General features: G+C 44.6%; 1 protein-coding gene across 13 annotated transcripts in view; it reads right to left on the bottom strand.

Annotated features, from left to right (window-relative positions):
• Nucleotides 1-24,560, bottom strand: part of TRAPPC9 (trafficking protein particle complex subunit 9) — a 623,416-nt gene that overhangs the window by 456,840 nt on the left and 142,016 nt on the right. For all 13 annotated transcript variants that reach the window (XM_044781131.2, XM_044781133.2, XM_070481660.1 and 10 more), the window contains 4 exons: nt 23,337-23,422; nt 20,227-20,353; nt 16,317-16,449; nt 9,097-9,260 (listed from right to left, as the gene is read on the bottom strand). In XM_044781131.2, the coding sequence (XP_044637066.1) occupies nt 9,097-9,260; nt 16,317-16,449; nt 20,227-20,353; nt 23,337-23,422 (510 nt within the window). The remainder of the gene's footprint in view (nt 1-9,096; nt 9,261-16,316; nt 16,450-20,226; nt 20,354-23,336; nt 23,423-24,560) is intronic.

Consider the following 24,560-nt stretch of genomic DNA (forward strand, 5'->3'; position numbering starts at 1 on the left):
AGTACGTCCAAAGATGGCCAGAGGACAAAGACTGTGAGGGCACACTCTGCACCCAAGGGGGCAGGGTCTTGGAAGGGATTCTCCTGGGTGTCCCCAGTGCTTGACACAATGGCCAACACATAGGAGGTGCTCAGTAAAGACTTGTTGAAGAGTAGCCAAAGGACGAATAACTGGTGGACATTAGGACAGACAAACGAGCAAGCAGAGGAATCAATGGTGGAAAGGAAAACAAAGGAGCTCCTGCCACCGTCTCACGACACACACTGCACGTGCTCACCGTCCAGCTTCCCCCCACACTGCAAGCCCCGTGAGGACGAGGATCACTGTTGTCCTGCCCCCCAGGAGTGCCTGAAACAAGGCAGAGACTAGATAAGTGTTTGTACAAAAGAGAAGGGAAAGAAGAGAGGCAGGCAACAAGGCAGATGATTAATCTCTCTGAATGCTGGACTAAGAAACTGAGCATAAGAAAGCTATGTAAAATACGTTTAAGAAAGGCGACAAAAGAACTGACATTTTTATAAGACAACAATGGAGGCAGCACCAACGATAATAGCAACAGCTTACAGGAAGAGCTACTGGTTTCCGAGCCCTTCGTAACCAGGTGCTGTGCTAACTGCTGAACGTGTATTCCTACTGTTTCCTGAGCCCTTCGTAACCAGGTGCTGTGCTAACTGCTGAACGTGCATTCCTACAAGTGGAAGAATTATGTAGTCCTCTCCCCATTACAGGGAACAGACTGTCACAGAAGCACATAATGTGGCCCAAGTCATCCAGCCAGTAAGTGGCAAAGCCAGGATTCAAACCCAAGTTTGTCTGATTTCAAAGATTGTAACCTGAACCATAATAACTAAATTTAAAACTGAGGATGGCCTGATCCTGGGGGGCTTCCGCCACTAACCCAGTCCTGGCCACAGCAGCCTCCTCTCAGCTCCCTTCTACCTCTGTCCACGCCCAAACAGGCACAGGGGACATGGCATGAAAACTGAAGGAGAGACTGAAGACACTGAATCCTGTTTTCCCCACTCCCCAAGACACTCTGTGATTGACAATGCTAAGGAGTAACAAACCACTTTTCTATAAGATTCATTTTTAAAATTTTGCCCTGTATTGCCATAACGTTTTTAAAAAATTATATAAAAATAGCATAACACAAGCAACTCAGAAACAGACAAGGCCAAAAAAAGAAAACTCAGAAGGGAGGGTGACTTGTACTGTAATTTACGTGCCTCTTCAGCCAGCTTATCACTGAACCCCCAGGTCCTGGGAACTGCACAGCTAACAGATGCCCCTTTGTGACTAGGAACAAAGGAGCCAGGAAGCTCCTCGCTGTCAGAGCTGCCCACCGCCTCCCAAGATACTTCTCACCATTTCACCGTTTCTAGCTTCATTCCCTGTGTGCTAAGCAGGGCTTATGCTGACTCTACTGTATGGTTTCTACCTCTGATTTGCTACAGTTTTCATGCAGGAACAAACTCACCCATCTGGGGAATCGTTAAATTTCACCATTCCAGGAAACGTGAGAACAAGGAGGAAGCTAGGATGGTTTCTGAAGAGGTTTCATTCAAAGATGGTTTGATCCAAGGATCAGGATAGTTTATCCAAAGAGAGGTCAACCCAGGATATTTATCCAAAGGCACCTGTCTTCCTCAAGTGGGACATGCACTTGCTTATTTAGAGTCGGCCTCAACGATGTCCTGGTCTCCTAGACTCCGACAGACCCAATGTGGAAAACGGGACGCAAAGGCACCAGCTCATTTCCCTTCTTACAGGGAAGGGAACGTGGCAGTTACCTGTCTCGTGCTAGGCGCCGCACTTGGTGTGTGAGAGGTATTACCTCTTGTTCTGGAATTCCCAGCTGAGAGAGGGACTGGGTCCCAGGGAGTGCCCAGATGGGAACATTAATCCTCAAGCAGTCAGACAGCTTGCTCAGGCCTAGTCATACAGCTGATAACTGAGAGCAGGCCTGGACGCCAAATCTGTCGGACTCCAAACCCATCTTTTCAGGCCCTGGCGGAGAGGCTACGCTGCAGGCCACACTGACAGGATGACCAGCAAGAGAAGGGAGGGAGCCACACACAGACCCGGACCCGAGTGCAGCAGGCGAGGGCTCTGCACACCACAAATGGCAAGCCCAAGAAGATTTGAAAGCTGCCAGCCCAATCTATGCCCAGACCCAGTGAAAGGCCAGTCACTAAACCACGTTCCAAGGCCCATATCCAGAATCCCATTTCCACACATATGGTATACTTAGAAAGATTTCCAACTGCACCACTTATTTCTGTATTAAGTTCCGTGGCTTACTTAAGAGCGACACGTTCAAACAACAGGCAAATCCCCTCACAGGGAACAGCTTCTTCACCTTCTGATGCCACAGAACCATGGCATTTGTATCTAAGTATTGACACAGGGGCTTCACAGTGCACAAAAGACTTCCTACAGCTGCAGCAGCACGGACAGCCGAGCAGCCTCACTGTCAGGTTTAACATGTCTGGACGCCTCAGAGTGGGCCTGTTTCTCCCCCTCAACGCTGTGGTTCAACATGGAACGTCCAGAGCAGCTTTCCACAATCCTATATAATGACATGCTGTCGGGAGGAACAAGATAAACATAAATCAATAGTGTAGCAAATGTCACTAATTTTCCCCCCGTGGAATTTAGTTTCAGAAATAATAGTCATTATTTTAATGCTAGAGTTGAGTTCAGTGCAGTCAAGTGAAACTGCTTGTGGTATATTGACAGTAATACAGAAATTGTTACTGCCGTTGACCTTCAACGTTTGCTGCTATTGCAGAGACTCTCCACTACGACACTCGTGAGAAAAGAAAGCAGTGGAGAATCTCACCTCAATCAAAACACTGAGGAATTTTTAATCATACCACATGGAATCACTACTTTCTGTCAAAAAATTAACCTACAAGAATAAAGAAGGGACGTGGATGTGTATTTATGCATATGTGCATGTGCATATTTGTGTTTGTATACACACGCACAGAACCACACATCTTAGAAGATTTGTTGAAAAGCAAATATAATAAATTATTCTTAGTTTGGGCTTAATTACAATAAAATCTGTGTTTATCAAAGTAAAAGCAGAAGTTTGCATCTTTAACAATCTACAAATAAAGACTTGCTCACAAGGAGCATAATTAGAATGTGTAATTAGAATGATTACATGATCCTTGTCTGGAGAGGGTAGACTATAAATGCTCATCCCCATGTCAGGTGCCCATTATCAGGCAGTCACGCTCACCCACGAGAGCCTTAGAACAGTTTACACTCCTGAGAGGGCCCACAAAGGTCTGCTTGACTCAGTATCGCCAACCCTTACCATACACTTACAGTGCAAAAGGATTTTAAAAATGAGTTTGTAAGACTAGAGAGTAAAACAAAACAGGAAAGCAAGGAAGACAGAGGAAAAAACAAAACAAGAAACTTTTCCTTATCTGAAAAAAAGGGGGTTTATTCAGGGGGGAGTGAGGATGTGTCCAGAGACTTGTGAGGGCCCCTGACAGGACTCAGGTGATCTCCCAGCCGTGAGGGATGGGAGAAGGAAAAGACGTGGGGCCCGCAGGCAGACCCCTCACGTGACCAAGGCCCCAGGCACACAGACCACCTGCAGGCAGGACGCACCAAGAGCAAGCGGTATTCTTAAAGCAAGAATGGGCTGGGGACTTTTGTGCTCAGTTCATCCTAAGAGCTTTCCATGTACCGCACTGACGTTTCAGCCTCACAGCAACCCTATGCAGTGGGCACTGGGACTGCACTTACAGAGCTCCTACAGTGTGAGGAGCATTGGGTGTAGTTCTGAGGCCTGGGGGTACAGCAGGGAAACAGACCACCAGCACCCCCAAATAGACCTCTTATGAGTGTTGTAATTATTTAATGAGAAAAAACCACCTGAAGCACACTCACCTGATGCATAGTGAGTGCCAAAAAGTAAAAGTTATTATTACTATTTAGGTATAAAATAACCCTAACAGCAGCACAAAGAAAATAATATGGACCCAGACAAGGGAGCATTTAATTCCATGCGGAAGACTTTCATAGCATAGACATTTTAGATACCCTTGAAGCTAAACTCAGTGGGCTTAAATAAAGATAATGCTGAGATGAAAATAGATATTATTTACCATCCATGATGGGATCTTACTCTGTCTCTGCCACCCCAACTCAAACACATAATTCTTGCTTATGTTCCCAGTTTAAGACATTTTCCCATCTTCTCATATATATTAGATCATTTATTAATACTGGCAGCTTTTTGGTACTGTAGAATATAAGTGACAGGAATTATTCCCTTTGTATATGCAGGAAGCAGATGGTTTATTTTCACTAATTTAATTCCACATGTAAATGCACTGCAGCTTGGGATGAGAATTAAAAAAGAATGACAGCTTTAATTTTTCACTTGAAATGCGTTGTTTTGAAAATGGCCACACCGTGCTATATATAACGCATTTGAAGTTCTCCGTCTCATGATTAAGGGTAAAGATGCCAGAGTTGAGGGTTAGGAGTCCTCAGTCCTCGCCCTGGTTCCTTGTGAACCTGCTACATGCCCTCACCCAGGTCATTCAACCTCTTCAGCTTCCCCTTCCCCATCCATACAGTGAGGGCAATAATACTTGCTCTGTCTATCCTAGAGCTGACTAGAGGGGAAGATAAGCACAGAAAAATGACACAATAAGAAACAAGACAGGTGAGGTTTAGGTAAGATGGTGACGGGAAACAAAATTTGAGAGCTGGGGGGAGAAGGTGACTGTTGATGGTGTCAGATGTACCCACCACTGAAGGTTCCTCCCTTGGAATTCTGTCCAGTTCCCATGTTCCCATCTTTCCTCATCACTATCAGTCAATACTGACTGAGGCCGACCAGACAAATACAAAAGAGTGGTTGCCTCTGGGGGTGGGCAGGGCCTGGCTGGAAAGGGACGTGATGGAATTTTCTGGGGTGATGAAAATGTTCTATAGTATATCTTGATAAGAATTTGGGTTAGACGCGTGTATTTGTCAAAAGTCATCAAGTGGTAACCTAAAATCTGTGCATTTCACTACATATACATTTTACCAAAAAAAAAGTAAACAGATTTTGAATTCTAACTAATGATAGGCATGTTGAAGTGTAAATGGGTAAAATGCACTGAAATCTGCGACTTACTTGGAACTACACAAAAAAAAGAAGATGGATTAACGGATGGATAGGAGGCCAGACAGACATGTGATAAATCAAATAGAGCAAAACGTTAATTACAGAACCTAGACGGTGGTATACAGTGTTCACTGTAAAATTCTCTCAACTCTTCCATATGTTTGAATATTTTCATAATAAAAGGTTGGAGAGGAAGGGATGGCTGATACAAAGAATAGGTTTCAGGAGAGTTCAAAACCATAAGAACACCAAAGGCTAGAGCAGCCCAGAAAGGTGACAAACACTTGACCTGCAGAAAGGCAGCACTTAGATGGCTAAGAAGAAGCGGAAGGTCTTCCCAGGAAGGACAAACGGTCTGAGCAAAGGAGCAGAGAGACTCACAGGGAGGGGATGGAAGCTCAGTACCTAAGGGGAGCCGCACAATGCATTAGAATCTCAAAGTGATTCGCACACATCTACTTTTTAACCCACTCACCTAAAAGTGAGACAGCCCTACTGCCATTAGTCTCATTCTGTAAATGAGGAAATCCCTTCCCACTGACAATGCTCAGAACTGAGCACCTACTGTGCCAGGCCTGGAAGCAAAAGGGCAAACCCATTCGCTGCCTTTGAGACTCAAACCTGGTTGGAGGGAGAGACGGGTAGACAAGCAATTCAATACTTCGTGTAAGGGCTCCTGCAGAAGCAACTGAGGGTGCTCTGAGACAACAAAGGGGGGGACCCAAGCCTAAGAAGGCTTTCCAGAGAATAACAACTCTCACGGAGTCTCACTCCATGAAACTCTTCCATGTGGAATTAAATGCTCCCTTCTCTGGGTCCACATTATTTTCTTTGTACTGCTATTAGAGTTATTTTATATTTCAAACCCAAAGGAGAAATTAATTGAAGATGAGATGGCAAAGGGGGTAGGAGCAGAAGTTAGCAAGCTGACTTCTAGGGAGAGGAAATGGTTTATTCAAATTTAAAAGAGACAGCATAAATGTCCAGGAAACTGAAATTAGTTCCTAATGACCAATGTGACTAGAGTTTAAGGGGAGAGGTGGCAAAAGATGAAGCTGAAGTATGGGGCAGAGGCCAGCCCTACAGGAACCTGGGATCAGGGACAACAGGCAGTCATTCAAGGATTTCCAAAGGAGAAAAGCATGAGGATTCAGAAAGAGAAGTAAGTTTGTAATGAATAATGGGCACATGATTATCATTTGGGTTTATTTGAGAAAAGGAAAAGATATTTGCCAGTAGCTAAACTGTGACAAGGTAAATTACAGGAGATGGGAAAAAATTTCACCATTCTAGACTCTGCAGTCTTCTGTCATTCAATATTAGTTCACTTGTTTAAACATCAACCAAACCCTATAACCCCATTAATTAAATTCAGAATACCAGATGAAGGTATCTTATGTCAGAGAGGCATTTTCTACCTAATCTGTATGTGCTTGCCCCTGAAAATAGGAAGGGAAAGGAAGAAAGGATGAGATGAAGGTAGTATCATCAAAATTTCCCAGGGACTAAGGGTACACAAAGTTTTCTTAAACAAGACAAAAAGCAATGACCATCAAAGACAAAAATGACTAGGAGAACCATCTTAAAATTAAGAGCTTCTGTTCCTCCAAAGACACAGCTAAGAGAGTGTAACGGCAACCACAGTGTGGGAGGAGACAGTCACAGATATTTCCAACAAAGAACTCATACTCAGCATATAAAGTCCTATAAGTCAGGAGAGAGGGGGACACAGAGACAGAGAGAGAAGGAAGAACATCCAGTGGGAAAAAAAGACAAATCACTTATACAAAAGAGCATGAGAGTATCCAGAACCACATGAAAGGTGTTCATCTTTGCTGGTCATCAGGAGACTGCAAAGTAAAGCCCAGTGTTACCCCATTACACCCCACCCTCACCACCAGAACAGACAAAATGACTACAAATGCCAAGAGAGGACTTGGAGCAATCAGGACTCTCGCTCAACGATGCTGTGAACTGGTACAACCACTTTGGAAAAGTGTTTGGCTCTAAAGCTGAGCACATGTATACCCTACACCCAGTATTCCACTCATGGTGATATATTCAACAGAATGTCTACACAGGTCTTCCAAAATAAGTGCCAAAGTACTCATAACAGTACTTCCTTAACAGTCTCCAGATGAAAACCACCCAAATGTGCTCAATCATTGAATGGATAAATAAGTTGTGGTGCATTCACATAGTACCATATTCTACAGCAATGAGAATAAGCAGAGGTGGTGACAGTGACAGCAACAATAATGGTAGTGGTGATGGTGGTGATAATGTTGGTAATGGTGGCAGTGGTGATGGTGGTGATGATGACGGTGATGGTGATAGCAAGTGGCAGTGGATGTGATGGTTGTGATGGTGGTGGTGGTGGTGATGATGGTGATGATAGTGATGATAGTGATGATTTTGGTGGTGGTGGTAATGGTGGTGATGATGGTGGTAATGGAGATGATAGCGATGGTAGTGATGATTGTGGTGGTGGTGGTAAAGGTGGTGGTGATGGTGGTGGTAGCAGTAATAATAGCAGCTAACAAATCTAAGTGCTAATAATATGCCAAGGACTTGGCATATATTATCTCATTTAATTCTCATAATAATCCTATGACATAGGTACTATTATTAGTGTTATCTTACAGAAGAGGAAAATGCCAAGAGAGGTTAAATTACTTGCCCAGGGGAATACACAGCCAGGAAGTGAGAACCAGGATTTGAACCTAGGCGGCATGTTCCAATGAGGAAAATACAACCTGATCAGCCTTTTCCAAAGAAAAGAGATACAGACAGGGAGAACAGGCAAGACAACAGAGACAGATACATGCTTCATGTCCCCAACACACAGACTTTCATCAAAATCAGTGGGAGAAATACGGAAAAACAAGTTACCCTGAAATTCTCCCCAGAGGGACAAGCTCAGATTAACCATTTCTTGTACAATCCATGTTTCTTCTTTCATAACATAATTTTTTGCACAACAAATTCTCCCAAACTCATCCCTGGGTCTTCCCTCCAGCTGGAACTAATTAGGTGACCTGTGGCTCTCCCTCTAACAAACATTTACTTCACTTGGTTTTTCCCGTTATGATGTCATTAGCAGGAGGAGGGAGCCCTCTGCCAGGGACTATATACACATCCTTTCCTAGAAACTTAACCAGAATCTGTCAAGCTCCCACTTGAGAGCCTGGCTCACCTCACTCCTATATCAAAAGCACATAAACACCCTAAAGTTCTGCTATCTTGCTTTCCCTCTTTTGTCTTTGTCTGGTCTCACTGGCCTTTCTAACTTTTCTAACTTTATTAAATGACCTGATTTTATTTCCACGTATTACTCTTGATACCATTCCCTCCTCCTATACAATATCTTCCCCCTTTGATCTGTTCACTAACCTCCAATACACTAAGTATTCTGCCATATACTGCCTCATTCAATTCCTAGAACAACTTTACATGGTAAATACTACCTCCCCTATTTACCCAGGAGAAAACTGAGGCATGTAAAGGATGAAGAGCTAGTAAATGGTGAAGCCAAAATTTCAACACAAGTCTTACAACCCCAAGTTACATGTGCCTTAGAATCAGGAAACAGAGCACCTGCCTTCAAGAGGGAGTGCATAGGTTCTAAGTGCTGAACCCACAGAAAACACTGGGCTGGGTGAGCTATGGGATCCCAGAGCCTACTAATATTTCTATTTACTCATTCATTCAAGAATATTTTTCCCAAGGATCTGATCAACATAAAGAGCACCAGGGATACAAAGGTGCATTCTTTGCTCCATTAACTTCCTTTGTGTGTTCTTCACACATAATTAGAATGCCAGTTTCATGATAGCATCAATTAAAAGGGGAAGAAGCTTTTAGACTCTACACACTAGGTATTCAAAGTGTCTCTTCTGCAAATAAAGAAGATAAACATTTCTGGGGTCAAAACAGCCTGAAATACTGACCTTTGGTGGTGAGAATTTTTGAGGTGACTTCCAGTTTCTCCAGGGGTTCCATTCCAATGTTTTCCAATTTAATGACAAGTTGCTGAGTTTCTCCATTGTACAGCTGGACCGACACATTAGTGGAAATTTCATCACCAGAGGAAGGTTGCAGTGAATGTGCAGATCTAAAATAATAGTAATAAATTTTAAAGAGAAAGAAGAGCAGAAAACCAATGGCATCTTAAAATTGTTCCCATCAAATAAAAGGATCAGCACACTTCTGCATCTCAGAAATGAGCTAGGAACTTTTGGCTTTAAACATGGAACTCAGTACCCGGCTACCAGGTACAGAAGGGTGAATCACCACACGCTGAGTACTCTTTACGTGCAGACTCATCCTGGGTCAATGACGTGTTATCAACATGATCACTCTCACTCGCTCTTAGTTTCTCATGTGTGTGAAGCAAGAAATACTTAATTATTGAAACAATGAATTAATTCAAATGATTCATGAGCATATTGTTCTCTGAAAAAAAAAAAAGTAAGCAATCTCATGCTCAGAATTGCCTTGGGAAAATCCATAGATTTAAGAAGAAACTTGAATCATTCAACTGATAACACAAGGAAGTAGAGCAAAAGAAAAATGAAAAGTATATACAACAGACTCCACGTCATAGGTAAAAGTGAAAAGTGACAAGCAATGCCTGCTGTGACACAGCAGGTGTTACCCTGGGGTCTGTGTCTGTGCAGCTCGGTCCTTGGCACAAGTCAGGTGACGCCACGTGCTACGTGGGAGTGCAGCCCAGCGTCTGGAGGCCCCAAAGCTTGCCTGACATCCCCCTGAGGCTCCCAAACCCAGCCCTCGGTCTGAAGCTCTTGCCTGAGTTCCCCTGACTGTCACTTAATCCACAATACTAATTATTCCGGGTGTCTCCTTTCCCAACCCACAGGCAGCAAACCGACTTCTGAGAAAGGAAAGGCTTCTGGTGGCACAATGGGGATAAAAGCCAGCCAACAATGAAGAGAAAGTGTGTGGTAGGTGGTGTGAAAAATCATATACAATGTGCTGGAGAAGTGGGGCCACAAAAGAAAGACAGGAAGTCACCAAAGGAGAAAGGGTCAACATTCTTTCCTGGGATCTGACGAGTTTACTTGGGTCTCCATTACCTTCCTCCTTGTACCTGAAGGATTTCCCCAGAAAGCCCCACTGGTCTAAATGTATGTGAGTCCACATCATACACTCAATTGAATCAGAAATGGATTGTGAAATCAACTAAGTAGACTCCTGGCCACAGAACCCAGCAAGTACCCAACAGCCTCTCTGCTGACCAGCTCTTTCTACCTCTGCTCCAGGTCACAGCACAGAAGATCAGTGTCAGATCCAAGTTCTGCTTCCACGCACCACAGAAGAGCTTCATATCCCCATACTATTAGGTCCAAAGGACAGAAAAGAGTGTTCCAGACAGTGCTGGCCTCACACCTCTGCTGTCCAAGGGAAGAGATGATGTTTAAACAAGTTACGCTTATGGAGCCAGTCATGCCCTTCCTGGGGGGCCTCCAATTCCAGGCTCTGATAGAGGAGCTTTTATATGCAAACCACATTTTCAGAAAATAATAGTATAGTGATTCAAGGTGAATTCCTTTGCATTTCATATCTTTAAAGTTGTTCATGAGTCAAGAAATAAACTTCCTCTGTCAAGGAAGGATAAGTGACTCCCATCGTCACTATAAATTTCTTTCCATATTTTAAAACGCAGTCCTTCTCTAGCGAAAGCTATTTGTAGTCAACCTGAACTTGGGGAGAAGGTATTCAGAAAAACTGAAACACGGCCAAGACTAATTACTTTGCATCTCAAACACACAGGACGGCAGCCCCTATGGTACTGTGAGAAAAGAAGGAGAGGAGAAAGCACAGGTGTGACGCAGTGCAGGGCCTGGCCCGGACACAGGCAGATGACTGTCCCAAAGTACAGTGTCCCACGCATCATGAGCACTGGAGCTGGGATGAGACAAGAGCCGGCACTGAAAAGGGGCTGAGTCCTAAGTGAGACTTGGCAGTAAGAAGATGGCAGCCATACATGCCCCTAGGTACTCCCAATTCCAACCAAGGTCAGGTCCCCAGGGAGGGGGTCAAGGTCCAGTCTCCTAGGAGGAGATGAGGGCAGAGCTCCTCTGCAGAGAAGAATACATGTTTATGTGGGAATACAGGTTTATGTGGACAAACCTTGGGAGGCAGGTACAAGGTCTATGCCAACAAATCGTCTTTACTAAGGGAGTGGTCCCTGATCTCTTGTCTATGTTGGGTAAGACCACCTCACGACCAAGCAGCATGGAAGCTGCAAGGGAAGCACCAGCGCCTGAGGCCAAGCAAAGCTGACTCCACAGCGACAGGAGCACCACGGCCACACCCCTCTGCCTCCAAGAGATTCCACTCTTCATGCTTCCCCTTGCTCTTGCTTCAGAAAGCAGCTCAGCCCCTGTCCACGTTCACATAAGAGCTCCTCCCTCCAGTTCCCTGAACTCTCTGTGGACAGAGCTGCCACCCTCCTGCATAGGACCACTCTCCCGGCCCCTGCACTAGATCAAAAGCTTTCTGAAGGCAGGGATGATATTTTTATTTCTGTACACTCAGCTCCTAGCCAGATGCCTGGCATATAATGGGTACTCATTAAATATGTGTTGAACAGACTAATAAGCATCTCAAATTTGAACCACCTGTTCAACACAGAAAAGCATCGTAGCAATCAACTACACATAGAGATTCACTGCATACTTAATGGGTACTTCCTAGGTCCCGGCCTTGTGAAACACATCTTCACATTGGCTGCTTGGCCAAGGAGGAGGTGAGAGCATCCGATGACTCATCGCCACACACTGCCCAACCTCAGCCTCCCTCTCCATCCCACCATGCTCATGCTGGCCCTTGAGCAAACCAGCACCCTCCACTCAGGCCTCAGAGTCACTACCCGATGCCTGGAAGGCTCTGCCACATCCCACCCACTCCCACAGGTCTCTACCCCCATGAAACTTCTGCTCTCGTGAGTATAAAAAGCAGGACCCTACTCGCCACCTTGCCCTGTTTTCTGAATCTGTGGATCTGCCTTTACTGGACATTTCACCTTACCCTCCTTTGTTCTTTTCATAGCATTTAATTCTACTTCATTACATTCTATATTTGGCTATTTATTTAGTTGACCTACTGTTTGCTTTTTTTCGGCATATTTTTCCTCGCTTGATTATTTGGCCAATTTTTTTGAATCTTGTAAGGCCCAACTGAAACATTATATTCTCTATGAAGACTTCCTGAACCCCCAAAGGGAGAGTGAACCTCCCCTCTTCCTGTTTTCACACTACAGGAGCACTCAGCGAATTTGACTGTAGTCAGTCTATCTCCCCTCCAGACGTGAGCTCCTACAAGAGGAGAGGCCTAGGTCAGGGCATTTCTTATTAATTGCTAATCCTCTAGCACAATGCCTAGAGGGCTTGGTAGGCATCTATAAATGTGAGTGAATTTAATGAGCCAGTCACAGGGATATTTATGTTAGATTAATTACAAACAACACTCAAAGAATAGTCACTTTTATTTCAGAAAATCTCCTTAGCAAAATATATGCATTATGTACAAATTTTAAAAGAAATAAAAAACAAACATTTTAACTCCAAATTGGAACACTGACACAGGGACCTCTCTTCTCTGCCTCTATTCTCTCACTGAGGAAAAGCTCCAGCAGGGAATGCTGGGACCCGCACTGGACCCTGGGATCCGGGATCCGTGCTCCACGGGGCGTGAAAGCCAGCTGTGGCGCAGGTTTCCTCCTTGAGAGGTAAGAGATACCCCAAGAACAAGTGGACAGCCAGAGGGGGAGGGAAACCAGGAGGGAAAGGAGGGAGGCAGAGAGCAAGAGCTCCATGTCCCTTGTCTGGCATACACCCGCTGCCTTACACAGCTGGAGAGAACCTTTGAGATGGCCTTACTAGCAGCACAAATGACACTGTCACCTTCTCCCAAAACATTTTTCCCTTTGGAATAGCCCTCTTACTCAGTACTTTCGTACCTTAAACCACGCCCCCCTTACTGGCAAGCTGAGGGTTCACCCAGCATGGGGCAGGCACAATCGTGTGACCTTGACCGCCAGCTCTCTCATCTCTCACCTTCAGTTCAGGCTCCTCACATGAGCCCAGGAGCATGTGCCTGGAATCGTGGCCTGAGGCCTGTGTCATCCACAACCCAGCACCAGTCGGTGCTGCAGTGTTACGGGGAGCAGCGGAAGGCTACAGAGGAGGAAGCCTGAGCCGGGGGGCTACAGATTCGCCTGTTCAGCTAACACATGCTCGGAGGCAGCCCACGCCCAGGGAGCTCCGGAGTCCCCATGCCCAGAGCAAAGATAAGAATGTCCTCCTGAGGCTGCCTTGGGCTCACCTGAGATCAGTACTCCATGCTAAAGACCCCAAAATTCATTCTTTAAAATAGCTTAATCAAGGTATAATTTACATACCATGAAATTCACTTGTTTTAGGTATACGATTTAATCATTTTTGGTAAATTTACAAAGTTGTACCACCATCATTGATATTCAGTTTTAAAACATTTCCATCACCCCCAAGAGAGCCCTCGTGCCCATTTGCGGTCAATCCTGCTCCCGCTCTGAGCCCTAGGCAATGACTGGTCTGCTCTGTCTCGAGAGATCTGCCTTTTCTGGACATTTCATATAAATGGAATCATATACTACATGGCCTTTGGCATCTGGCTTCTTTCCCTTTTTTTCTTCTTCTCCTTTCTGAGGCTCATCTACCTGGGGCATGTATCAGGAGTGCATTCCTTCTTCTTGCTGAGCAGTCCTCTGTCGGATAGATGTACCACGTTTTGTTTATCCATTCACCAGTTGATGAACATTTGGGCTCTTTCCACTTTTTTGGCAATTATAAATAATGCTGCCGTGATCATTCATGTACACATTTCTGTGTTGATATACGTTTTCATGTCTTGGGTAGATACCGAGGATTTGAATTATTGGATCATACGGTAAATTTATGTTTAGCTCTTTAAGAAAATGCCAAAATATCTTCCAAAGGGATGTATCATTTTACACTCCCATCAGCAGTGTAGGAGGGTTCTAGTTTCTCCGCCACCTTACAACACTCGCTATGGTCTTTTGATTACAACCACCCTAGTGGATGTGAACTGGAATCTCATCGTGGTGCCAGTTCCACAAAGACTAAAGATGTTGGGCATCTCTCCAGGCTGCTTGTTGACTATTCATACGTCTTTTGTGGTGAAATTTCTATTCAGATCTTTAGCCAGTTTTTCAAATAGGTTCCTTGTCTCCTAGTATTGAGTCTTAGGAGTTCTTTATATGAATATAAGCTCACATCAGATATGTGATTTGCAAACATTTTCTCCCACTCTGTGACTTGTCTTTTCATTTCCCTAATGGTGTCTTTGAAGTTTTAATTTTGATAAAGTTCAATTCATCAATGTTTCCTTTTATGGATCTTGCTTTTGATGTCATATCAAAGAACTCTTTGCCTAAGCCAAGGTCACGAAGATTTTCTCCTATGTTTTCTTCTAAAAGTTTTGTACTTTTAGTTCTCACAATTAGTTCTATGATCCTTTTGAGTTAATTTTTTTCTGCATTTCATTTTATTCCCCAATCACATGATGCTTTCTCCCATCTCTGTGGTTTCTCATAGACTGCTCCCTTTGTTAGAAAATTCTCCAGCCTATCCATTTTACATGGCTAATTCCTCCTCCCTCACCTCTCACATCACACTTGGTGTCGCCTCCATGAAGGAATCTTCCCTCAGGCTCTACGATCTCCCACAGCCCCATCAGAGTTCCGACAATAGTGGACCATGACTGTTTGGCTACCTGTCAATCCCTCCCACTTGACTGTAACTTCTTGAGAAGGCAAGGAGCAGGACTACTGTGTCCACTCTCACAGCCCTGGCCTCTAGCACAGTGCCTGGAACCAAAAAGGGCCATTAAGTATGTGAATGAGCTTTTAAAACATTTTGGAAAATCCCAAGATACCCTTTATAAAAACAGCCAAACAAACAAACATTAAAGCATTATTCAGGGGCCAGCCCCATGGCCGAGTGGTTAAGTTTGCACGCTCTGCTTTGGTGGTCCAGGGTTTCGCTGGTTCAGATCCTGGATGCAGACATGGCACCGCTCATCAGGCCATGCTGAAGTGGCGTCCCACATAGCACAACCATAGGCAATCACAACTAGAATATACAACTATGTACTGGGGGGCTTTAGGAGGAAGAAGAAAAGAAAAACAGATTGGCACCAGTTGTTAGCTCAGGTGCCAATCTTAAAAAAAAAAGCATTATTCATAAGAGCAAAAACTGAGACAATCCCAAATTCCAATAGCAAGGATGAATGGTGATGCAATTTTGAGATGTCTTTATAATGTACTTTTTGAAGCAATCAAAATAGAAATTTTTTTAGCTTATGTTATATGGTTAGGCAAAAAGTAATCTATGATGCTACATGTAAGACACTACGATCTCAATTATTCAAACATAAACTTTTTTTAAAAAAAAGGACAGATAGGGGGCTGGCCTGGTGGCACAGTGGTTAAGTTCACATGTTCCGCTTCGGTGGCCCGGGGTTTGCTGTTCTGATCTGGGGTGTGGACCTCTGCACCGCCTATCAAGCTATGCTGTGGTAGGCGTCCCACATATAAAGTAGAGGAAGATGGGCACAGATGTGAGCTCAGGGCCAGTCTTCCTCAGCAAAAAGAGGAGGATTGGTGGCAGATGTTAGCTCAGGGCTAATCTTCCTCAAAAAAAAAAAAATACAGACAGATAAACACTGGAAGGAAATGCCACAAAGCATTAACGGTAATTGCTTCTGGGACTCCTGAGATTTATTTCCCTTTCTTTTTATGCTTTCTTATAATGCTTTAAAAAAAAAAAAAGTATTTTTTAAAAGATAAGAGTTTTTTCTTAAATTCCCTAAAACCTTAATCGTTTTTCACAAAAATCATGATTCCAAAGGTTAATTTCACATTTTCTTCTGTTCTTGGTAAGAAACACTTCCACTTTGTTCCAGTTCCCTTTAAGCAAAGCATAGTGCCCATACGTCACCTTGAAAAACCCTTGCCCATATTCTGGTCATAAAAATGACAGATTAACTCAAACTGCTGGTGAGATTAAAAAGTGTATAACTAAAAAATATTCTTAAGTGCCATTTCTAGTCAGAAAGTAGACACTTGTGCTCTCAGTGTGCCTACCTGGGCAGAGAAGTGCTGATCTGGAGTCTGGGCAGAGCAGGAATGACTTCGACTGTGGAGCCGCTGGTCTTTATTCCCGGGAGGTTGTCCAGCAAACAGTCACTAAAGACACCAAAGACCGTGGTATGGTAGCCTGGGAAACAAAAGAAAAAGCTTCGCACCACCTGGCAAGGTTTCGTGTCTCATGCCCAGGGCTGAAGGCAGCCCTGGGCTCGTGAAAGGAGAGCAGGGTCCCTTTCTGAACACCTGAGTTCAGTTCAGATTCAGGCCCCATCCCCTGCTAGTCTCACCCACAGGCCCCGCACTCAACCCCAAAGGCCCCTGGCTTCCTCATACAGAGAGAGGAGACGGTAAGAGCACCTGCATTACTCCTTCACAAGCGGACTGGGTCCTAACTAAGTGTGTATGTGAAAGTCTTTGTAGACTATAAATCTCTATGCATCTTAAAAATTAGTATCTCATCCCTTTATCAATTTGCTTTTCAAAGGTATCCATCTCTAAAATGAGAACAATAGCTGGTATTCCTTTCCAGGGCATAACGTGACTTAATAAGTATTTGAAAAATGATTCAAAATCTTCTGTTGAGAGATGAAAGTTCAGGAGCCAATCATTGTTATTGTAACTACTACGTGATATGGCAAATGAGCTGTATGTGTACAAGTGCTATAATTTAAGATTAGCAAATTTTCCATGCAAAAAAACCCACCCCATCGGTTAGATAAGCACTTGAAATTGTTTAAGCAAAACTGTAAAATGGCTTTTGAAATTTCAAGAGATAATTATTATAAACAATACTCACTGTGTAACAAAATTAAACAATACCCGATGGCTAAATGCCTACGGCAACAACTTTTCTACATTCATATTAAATGGTTACGAACTAAACAGAAAAGAAAGCTGTTAGCTCAAGGGCAAATTAGGGCCCTTCTGTATCCTCATCAACGCTCCACTTACCTTCTGCCAGTTTTAAACTGGTCTCTCAACTTAAAATAACTCCAATTTACAGCACCCACACTTCCTTCTTTTTGAAGGATGTTTCTTAAAAGACTTCCTTAATTTAACTTGCAAACATTTTCCTCCCCAGGAACCCACATCTGGCACTAATGCCCCCTCATATTTTTCTTTCTATAAAACCTGATTTGATGTGGTTTTGTCTGCTGAGCAAACTTTGGTTTCCATTTCTTAATTAAAACCAACCATTTTCCTTTTCTTACCCATTGCTTAAAATGACTGCATATAAACCCAAAATCTGATGACCAGTCCTCTGTGTTATGTCTGATAATACAGGACCAGCCCTTTCCACTTCATATATGACGTGTGCCAAAAATGAACTCTAACTAGTCTGTACCAGGGATAAACAGCCAAAAACTTTGTTACTAAGGCTCTGAACCTTACTCCTCCAGGAACCTACTGATTATTGGTTGTGTGTTACTCTGAACCAAGCCTTTCAGTCCTAGTTATTTCCTCTCTAATCTCTCTCCTTTGCTCCAAACCCGGCCACAACTGTGGTCCTACCTTTGTCCCTGGACTATCACAATAGCTTCGTAGTTGGTCTCCCTGCCTTCAGTCTTGCCCATCTCCAGCCCCTTCTCCATAAAGCAGCCTCAGGGGTCGCTCTGAACTGCCAGTCTGACCAGATCACTCCTCCTTTCAAACAATACAGCAGTCCCATCGCCCCAGGAGAAAGCCAACATCCCTCGGCATGATTTACAAGGCCCTTCTGGGTCTACCTTCCCAGCCTCATCTCTACCACCCCTCCGCCTCGGACCAGTTACTCTGAGCCAACTCCAGTTCCCCAACACGCTGTGTCCTCTCTTACAACCGGGTCTCTGGACCTGTTGCTCTTTCTGCCTGGAAGCCCCTCTACTCCCTGCCCATTCATTCAGATAATTCCTAGTTGGCCTTCAAACCTCAGGGTCACTTACTAGGAGAAGTTCATCTGGACCCACTCTCCCCTTCTGGGTCACCTCTCCAGCGTGTTCCCATAAGCTGTGTGCTTGGCCCCACCTCAGCACATGCTGCCACACGTCAGAACCTAGGATGGCAGCTGCCTCATGGCTTCATAGAGAACACCCTTTCCCAGAAACGTCTCTTCTGTAGCCAACAAATATCTACTGAAAACCTACTACGTGCCAGGTGCCGAGGATCCAGCTGAGCAAGACGACAAGACCAGCAAGGTGAAGGCCAGCAAGCAACTGCACTTAGTGACATGAAGGAAGGACATGCACAGAGTATCACAGGAGCACTGAGCAGGGACCTGATCCAGCACAGAGAAGCTGAGCATGGCCTCCAAGAGGAAAGGAAGTCTGAGCTGAGAAGCGGAGAAGCACGGGAGCCAGCCAAGTGTGGGAGCACACCAAGAGAAGGAAAAGCACGGGCGAAGGCCTGGAGAGCTCGGCACGTTTCCAGAAGTAAAAGGCGTCTATGAGAGTGGAGTGTAACCCAGGCGACAAGGGGCAAAGAGGAGATTGCAGGGGCCAGACCACACAAGACTTACAATCAAGAGATGACACGATTGGATTTACACTGCAGAAAGGCCACTTGGCTACAGGATGGAAAATAGATTTATTAGCAAGCAAGACTTGAGGCAGAAAGACCAGTCCTGATGCTTTTGTGACAAACCCTATAAGAGGGTCACGTTCTGTGGAGTGGCTGTGGAGGTGACGAAGAGCATTGATGACACAGTCAGTGACGTGGGGGTGAGTGTGAGAGAGTGAGGGGAGTTAAGGATGACTCCTAAGTATCTGGTTAGGGCACCTGGCTAGACGGTGACGCCCTGACTGAGACGGGACCACAGGGAAGCGGCAGCTTCAGGGAAGAGGGGATGTGCTCTGGTTGGGATACGTTGTACATGACGTGCCTATGAGACAGCAAAGGAGATAGCTGGTTAGCAGCTGGATACGCAGGTTCAGAAAAGGGGTCTGGACAGGAGACTTGGCCCCAGGAATTGGCAGCATATAGATCAGACCTGAAGCCAGAAAAGTGGATGAGACTGACAGGATTACCAGAGCTGGCATGCTGAGAAAGGAGGGGAGGGAGGAGAAGAGGAAAGGGAGGGAATACAGGGGAGAGGAAGAAGGGGGGAGGGGGGCAGGACCAGGTTTAGGGGAAGGAAGGAGAGGAAACGGAAGCAGAGGGAGCAGGAGAGGGAGGAAAGGACAGAAGCGGGGCCACGAGTAACACCGTTTTAAGGGTCAGGCTGTAGCAGCGGCACCTGCAGAAGAGACTGACGGAAAAGGAAGGCGGGAGAGGCAGCAGAAAACCAGAGGGTGTGCCATCACAGACACCAGGAGACAGAGCACCAGGAAGGAGGCGGGCAGTGGGGCCAAAGGGTGCTGAGCAGTGAAGTTCGACAGAAACCAAAAGCAGGCACCGGATTTAGCTGGAAAATTACTGCTAGCGACGTCAGTGAGAGCAGTTCTGGTGAAGTAATGAGGGCCAAACCCAGGATGCAGTGGGTTCGAGAACCAATATAGAGGTGGAAAAGTGGATTCAGCGTGTACAGATGGGTCTCTGAAGAGATCTGGCTGAGAATGGGAGGCAGAAGATCAAGCCACGGTGAGAGGAAACCGTGGCATCGGGAGGGCTTAACTGGAGTGGGAGAACCTTAGAGCATGTTTGCAGACTCATTGGAAGGAGTCAGCAGACAGGAGAACGGTGAAGATGAGGGAGAGGCGAGGGGCGAGGAGGCCAGGACGCAGAGTCAGGACCCTCCCGCTGCAACAGGAGCACGGCACCACATCCTGCACACTCAACACGTTTCACGTCGCATCCCAAAGAACTGCAATCTCCCCATAATGTTCTAACTGGCTGGGACCACAGCGCCGGGTGACCGGTGACAGGCCTTAGTGAGGCAGTACAGGAGTTCAGCAGTTTTACTCCAACTGAATCAGAAAGGAATTCTCCTTACCATTCACAGTAATCGTTCCAGTCGTCTGTGGGACCCCAACGAGCGTCACTGGGTAAAGACCAGATTCAGCAGGAAGGGAAAGCGCCGCTGGGAGAGACTCGAACTCCACGCCACTCGTGAGGAGCCCCTAAAGCAAGTGACGGAGTAACATGAACAAGCACGGCCCAAACCCACCACTGTTACAGCCAGTTCCAAACTAGCCACTGTGCACCTGCCTACAGGCAGGCTCCAGGACTGCCGGAATGAAACGGCTTGTATAGAATCCAGAGAGAACTGCAGATAGTGTGATAACACAAAACAGTCTCAAAATGGAAAGCAGCATGGGGGCCTGAACAACAATTCCATCTTGATATTAGCCCTGATTGCTATATTTTTTATCTTTCCTTTGTTTTGTTGTGTTACCAAATGGAAATGTCAAAAAAAGAAAAAAAATAAAGTGTGGAAATACATCATCCATTAATCTCCCTCTGGTGCATCTATGAATTATCGATTCATTTCAATATGTGCCAGGTACTGTGCTTGACAGTGAACAAGACAGATCCCCTGGCCTCAAGGAGCTGCCCCCTGACTGGAAACAATGCAGGGTGGTCAGTGCTCAGGACTTCTCCTCAGCATTGTAATAGAGTGCTGCCCAGTGCAATAAGGCCAGAAAAAGCATACAGTTATTCACAAAAACCAAAACTATGAACACAGAACACCCTACGGAACCTACAACGAAACTTGAACTAACAAGTGCATTTAGCAAAGTGACAAAGTCAGTATAGAAAAAAGCAAATGCATTTCTATAATCTAGCAATAAACAATTAGAAAATAAAATGTAAAAAATACCATTGACAAGAGATTTTAAAAAATCAACTATCTTGGAATAAATCTAATGAATGATGTCTAAGATTTCCCCACTGAAATATAGAGAACATTATCTACAGAGATAAATTAAAGATGACAAAATGAAGGAGAGATCCTGGATTCCTTCTAGTAGGTTTGTTTACCGTAGTGCTATGGTCAACGCAACCCTGAAAGTCTTTTAGTTTACAGGACTGAGCAGGTGAGAACGTGCTGATGTTGTTGTGAGCCCAAGTTCTCACGCTGGAAGAAAGGGCACAGACACAGAATGGAGGAAGGCAGGAAAGAACATTATGGAGATGGATTAGAACGGGAGGCATCACTGTGAAGACGGGATTTATAAAATGTGTATTTGCACTGTGTATATGCATGCATATGGGCATGTGTGCATATATATACACACATGTGCAGATGTATGCATGCAGGGATATATGTAAGCACACGCATGCATACTTTTCCTAACGCTTTCTACAGAAAGCAGGCAGAAGCAAAGACACTCTAGTAGCAATGAGCACACTTGTGCCCAGATTTTGAGCAAAAGTGTGAAGTTATCTAACAATGTATAGAACACATGTGGTGGGCAAGAGTGAAAGCAGAGAAACCACTTAGGAGGCTGTGGTCTCTAGGCAAAATATATTGGCATTTTATTTCTTTTTAAGATAGCTAAAGCAAATATGGCCAACTGTTAAAATTTTCTAAAAGTGGATGGTGGATATATGAATGTTTCTTAGTCCCTGTAACATTTATGTATTTGAAATATTCCATAATTTTTTTAATTTTTAATTTTTAAAAATTTTAAATTTTTTTAAATTTTTAATATTTAATTTTCAAAATTCTGACCATGATTTGTGGGCTATCTCCTAGTGATAATTTTTATTTTATTATTTGTTCTTCCTGATTTTTTATAATAAACACATATTACTTTTAAACCCAACAAAAATGAAAGCCACTTTTTAAGACAAAAAATACGTAAGAAAGAGTAGCAGGCATATGATACTTTGACCACTTCGGGGAAAATTCTGTAAACCACTATTATTCTCTGTTTAGGCCAAGAGGCACAAGTCACTAAAAGGCTTGGCCAAGAGCCAGATCCTAAGGCCGGCATGTTCTTGTACGACAGGAGGAAGAGGCAAAGGCTCATCCCTGTAGGTTCACTCTCTGAATGACCTCAGGACTGTAAGCTTAATATTCAGAGAGTTTCTAAGAACTCAAACAGATTTTAGAGAACTATACCTCACGCTGGAGGCCTAAACATCATCTACAATAACCACCAGTCTGCCTGACGAACCCCGACTCCTCCTTGTATTCTCAGCTGAGTGTCCTCTCTCCCAGGAAACCTTCCCTGACTCTCCACGCGGGACCTGCAGCACCTCGAGCCCTTCCGCCACAGCACTGACCACCGTCAGGGCAGGGACCAGGTCCCCCCGTGCCTCGCACATGGCCTGACACGTGGCCTGGGCACTCAGCAAGATACCTGCATGAAGAGCCTGCCTCTTACCCTGAACATGAGTCGTAAAACTCTAAAGGAAAACACCAACTATCTCAACATCACTGCACGTCACTGAAAACGTCACTGAACGTCACTGAACGTCACTGAAAAGTTACAATTAGCACTGCACAATAATACGCATGGAGAAGACTTGAGGAATGGAATCCACACGGTGGGCGGGTGGCTCTCGAAACATTAGAACTAGCTTGGAGAGCCAGTATAAATCTCCTTCCCACTCATGATGGAATCAGGTGAGCAGTTGGAACAGACAACACTACAAAGGGAACCTTTAACGCCCCACACAAAACACAGAAATAGAACACTGGATTTCAAACCCGAGAGAAATCTCACAGCGGTAGTGCAGTAATTTATTACCCGCTCTCCCCTGAGGCCTTGATCATCTTATCATCTTATCTTATAGCAATAAAGTAATGTTGATATTGCATAGCAGGCATAACAGAGACTTTGTAACCTGTGCTAATCTCATGTAAATTTCAACATGATTATTTTAAGCCTTATATCCAATCAGCTAAGCTCAGTGTGCTCAAATCAGAGGTGTCTTTGTCCATTGTTCAAACATTTATTGAGTAGCATGCACTAAAGCCACAGGAATGACAAGATGTAGTCTTCACTCACAAACAGCTTATAATCTTTGGCAAAACAAATAAAAAAAACAAACATATATCACAGGATGTGAGCCTCAAATATTAAGTTAAAAACATTTTAATGGTAAGTTGGTGTTTAGCCCAAAAGTGGTCAAATGATTGGTGATACATACCATGTTTTCAACGCGGAGTTCAAATGGCATTGGGTTATATACCATCAGCTGAACTTCACACACATCTCCTTGAACCCACTGGAAATCTAGAAATACACACAGACAAAAGAATCCATGTGTTAGCCGGTATTTTGCATGTTTCACACGGTTTCAGATTATTCCTCTGGCAATTTATTTTTCCACTGAAGCAGTGGGCATTATGACCATCTTGAGATAAACAATTCAAACTTAGTTTTTACCGCTGCTTTCTCTGAAACAACACAAGTCATCACTGCCACTTGGACGCTCTGTGACTGATGTTTCTCGCCTTCTCCAGCAGGCTGAATTCACACCAGCATGCCAAATGCAGCCTCGCAAAACTGAAATCCATCCAGACAGCACTGTTCTGGGTGTAGAGCCACAAGTCACACAGAACCTCACTGGCCCAGAGGCTGGTACTTAGGAAGATGGCACTGCGGTCAACTTTAAGTGGCACAGAGCTTGATTCCCCCATCCAGGCACTAAGACTGTAAAAGATGGCGGCTTCTCCTCCCTGACCACTCCCAGGCCAGCTGCAGCTCAACACCTATGGAAGGCAGAATTCTGAGATGACCCCCTAGACTCCCTGCCCTGGTGTAGATGCCCTGTGTAATCCTCTCCTCCTGAGTGTGAATATGATGATTAGGTGATGTTATATAACAAAAGTTAGGGGGTTTCACAGATGTGATTAAGGTCTCCAATCAACTGACTTTGAGTTAATCAAAAGGAAGATTATCCTGGGTGGGCCTGATCTAATCAGATGAGCCCTTAAAAAGGACCATACCCTTCCTAATGATTCACAGAAGGAGAGGGCCTGTGGAGGTGGCCACATGGCAAGGACCCAGGAGTGGCCTCTAGGAGGTGAGAGTGTTCTTGGCTGACAGCTGGCAAGAGAAGAGGGGCATCAGTTATACAACCACAAGGAAATGAATGAGTAACAACCTGAGGGAGCTAGGACACAGATCTTCCCCAGTCGAGCCTCCAGATAAGGACATGGCCCCAGCTGACACCTGGATTTCAGCCTGTGAAACCCTAAGCAGAGGACCCAGCTAACACGTGCTAGACTCCTGACCCACAGAAACAGTGAGAAAACAACCACGTTGTTTTAAGCCACTAAGTTTGTGGTAATTTGTTACAAAGCAAAAGAAAACTAATACAGTACCTATCCCCACTTCCATTGCCCTCTCCTCCCTTGAAGAGACTCGA

This window comes from Equus asinus, chromosome 12 (assembly GCF_041296235.1).
Source record: "Equus asinus isolate D_3611 breed Donkey chromosome 12, EquAss-T2T_v2, whole genome shotgun sequence".
In the NCBI taxonomy this organism is placed as follows: domain Eukaryota; kingdom Metazoa; phylum Chordata; class Mammalia; order Perissodactyla; family Equidae; genus Equus; species Equus asinus.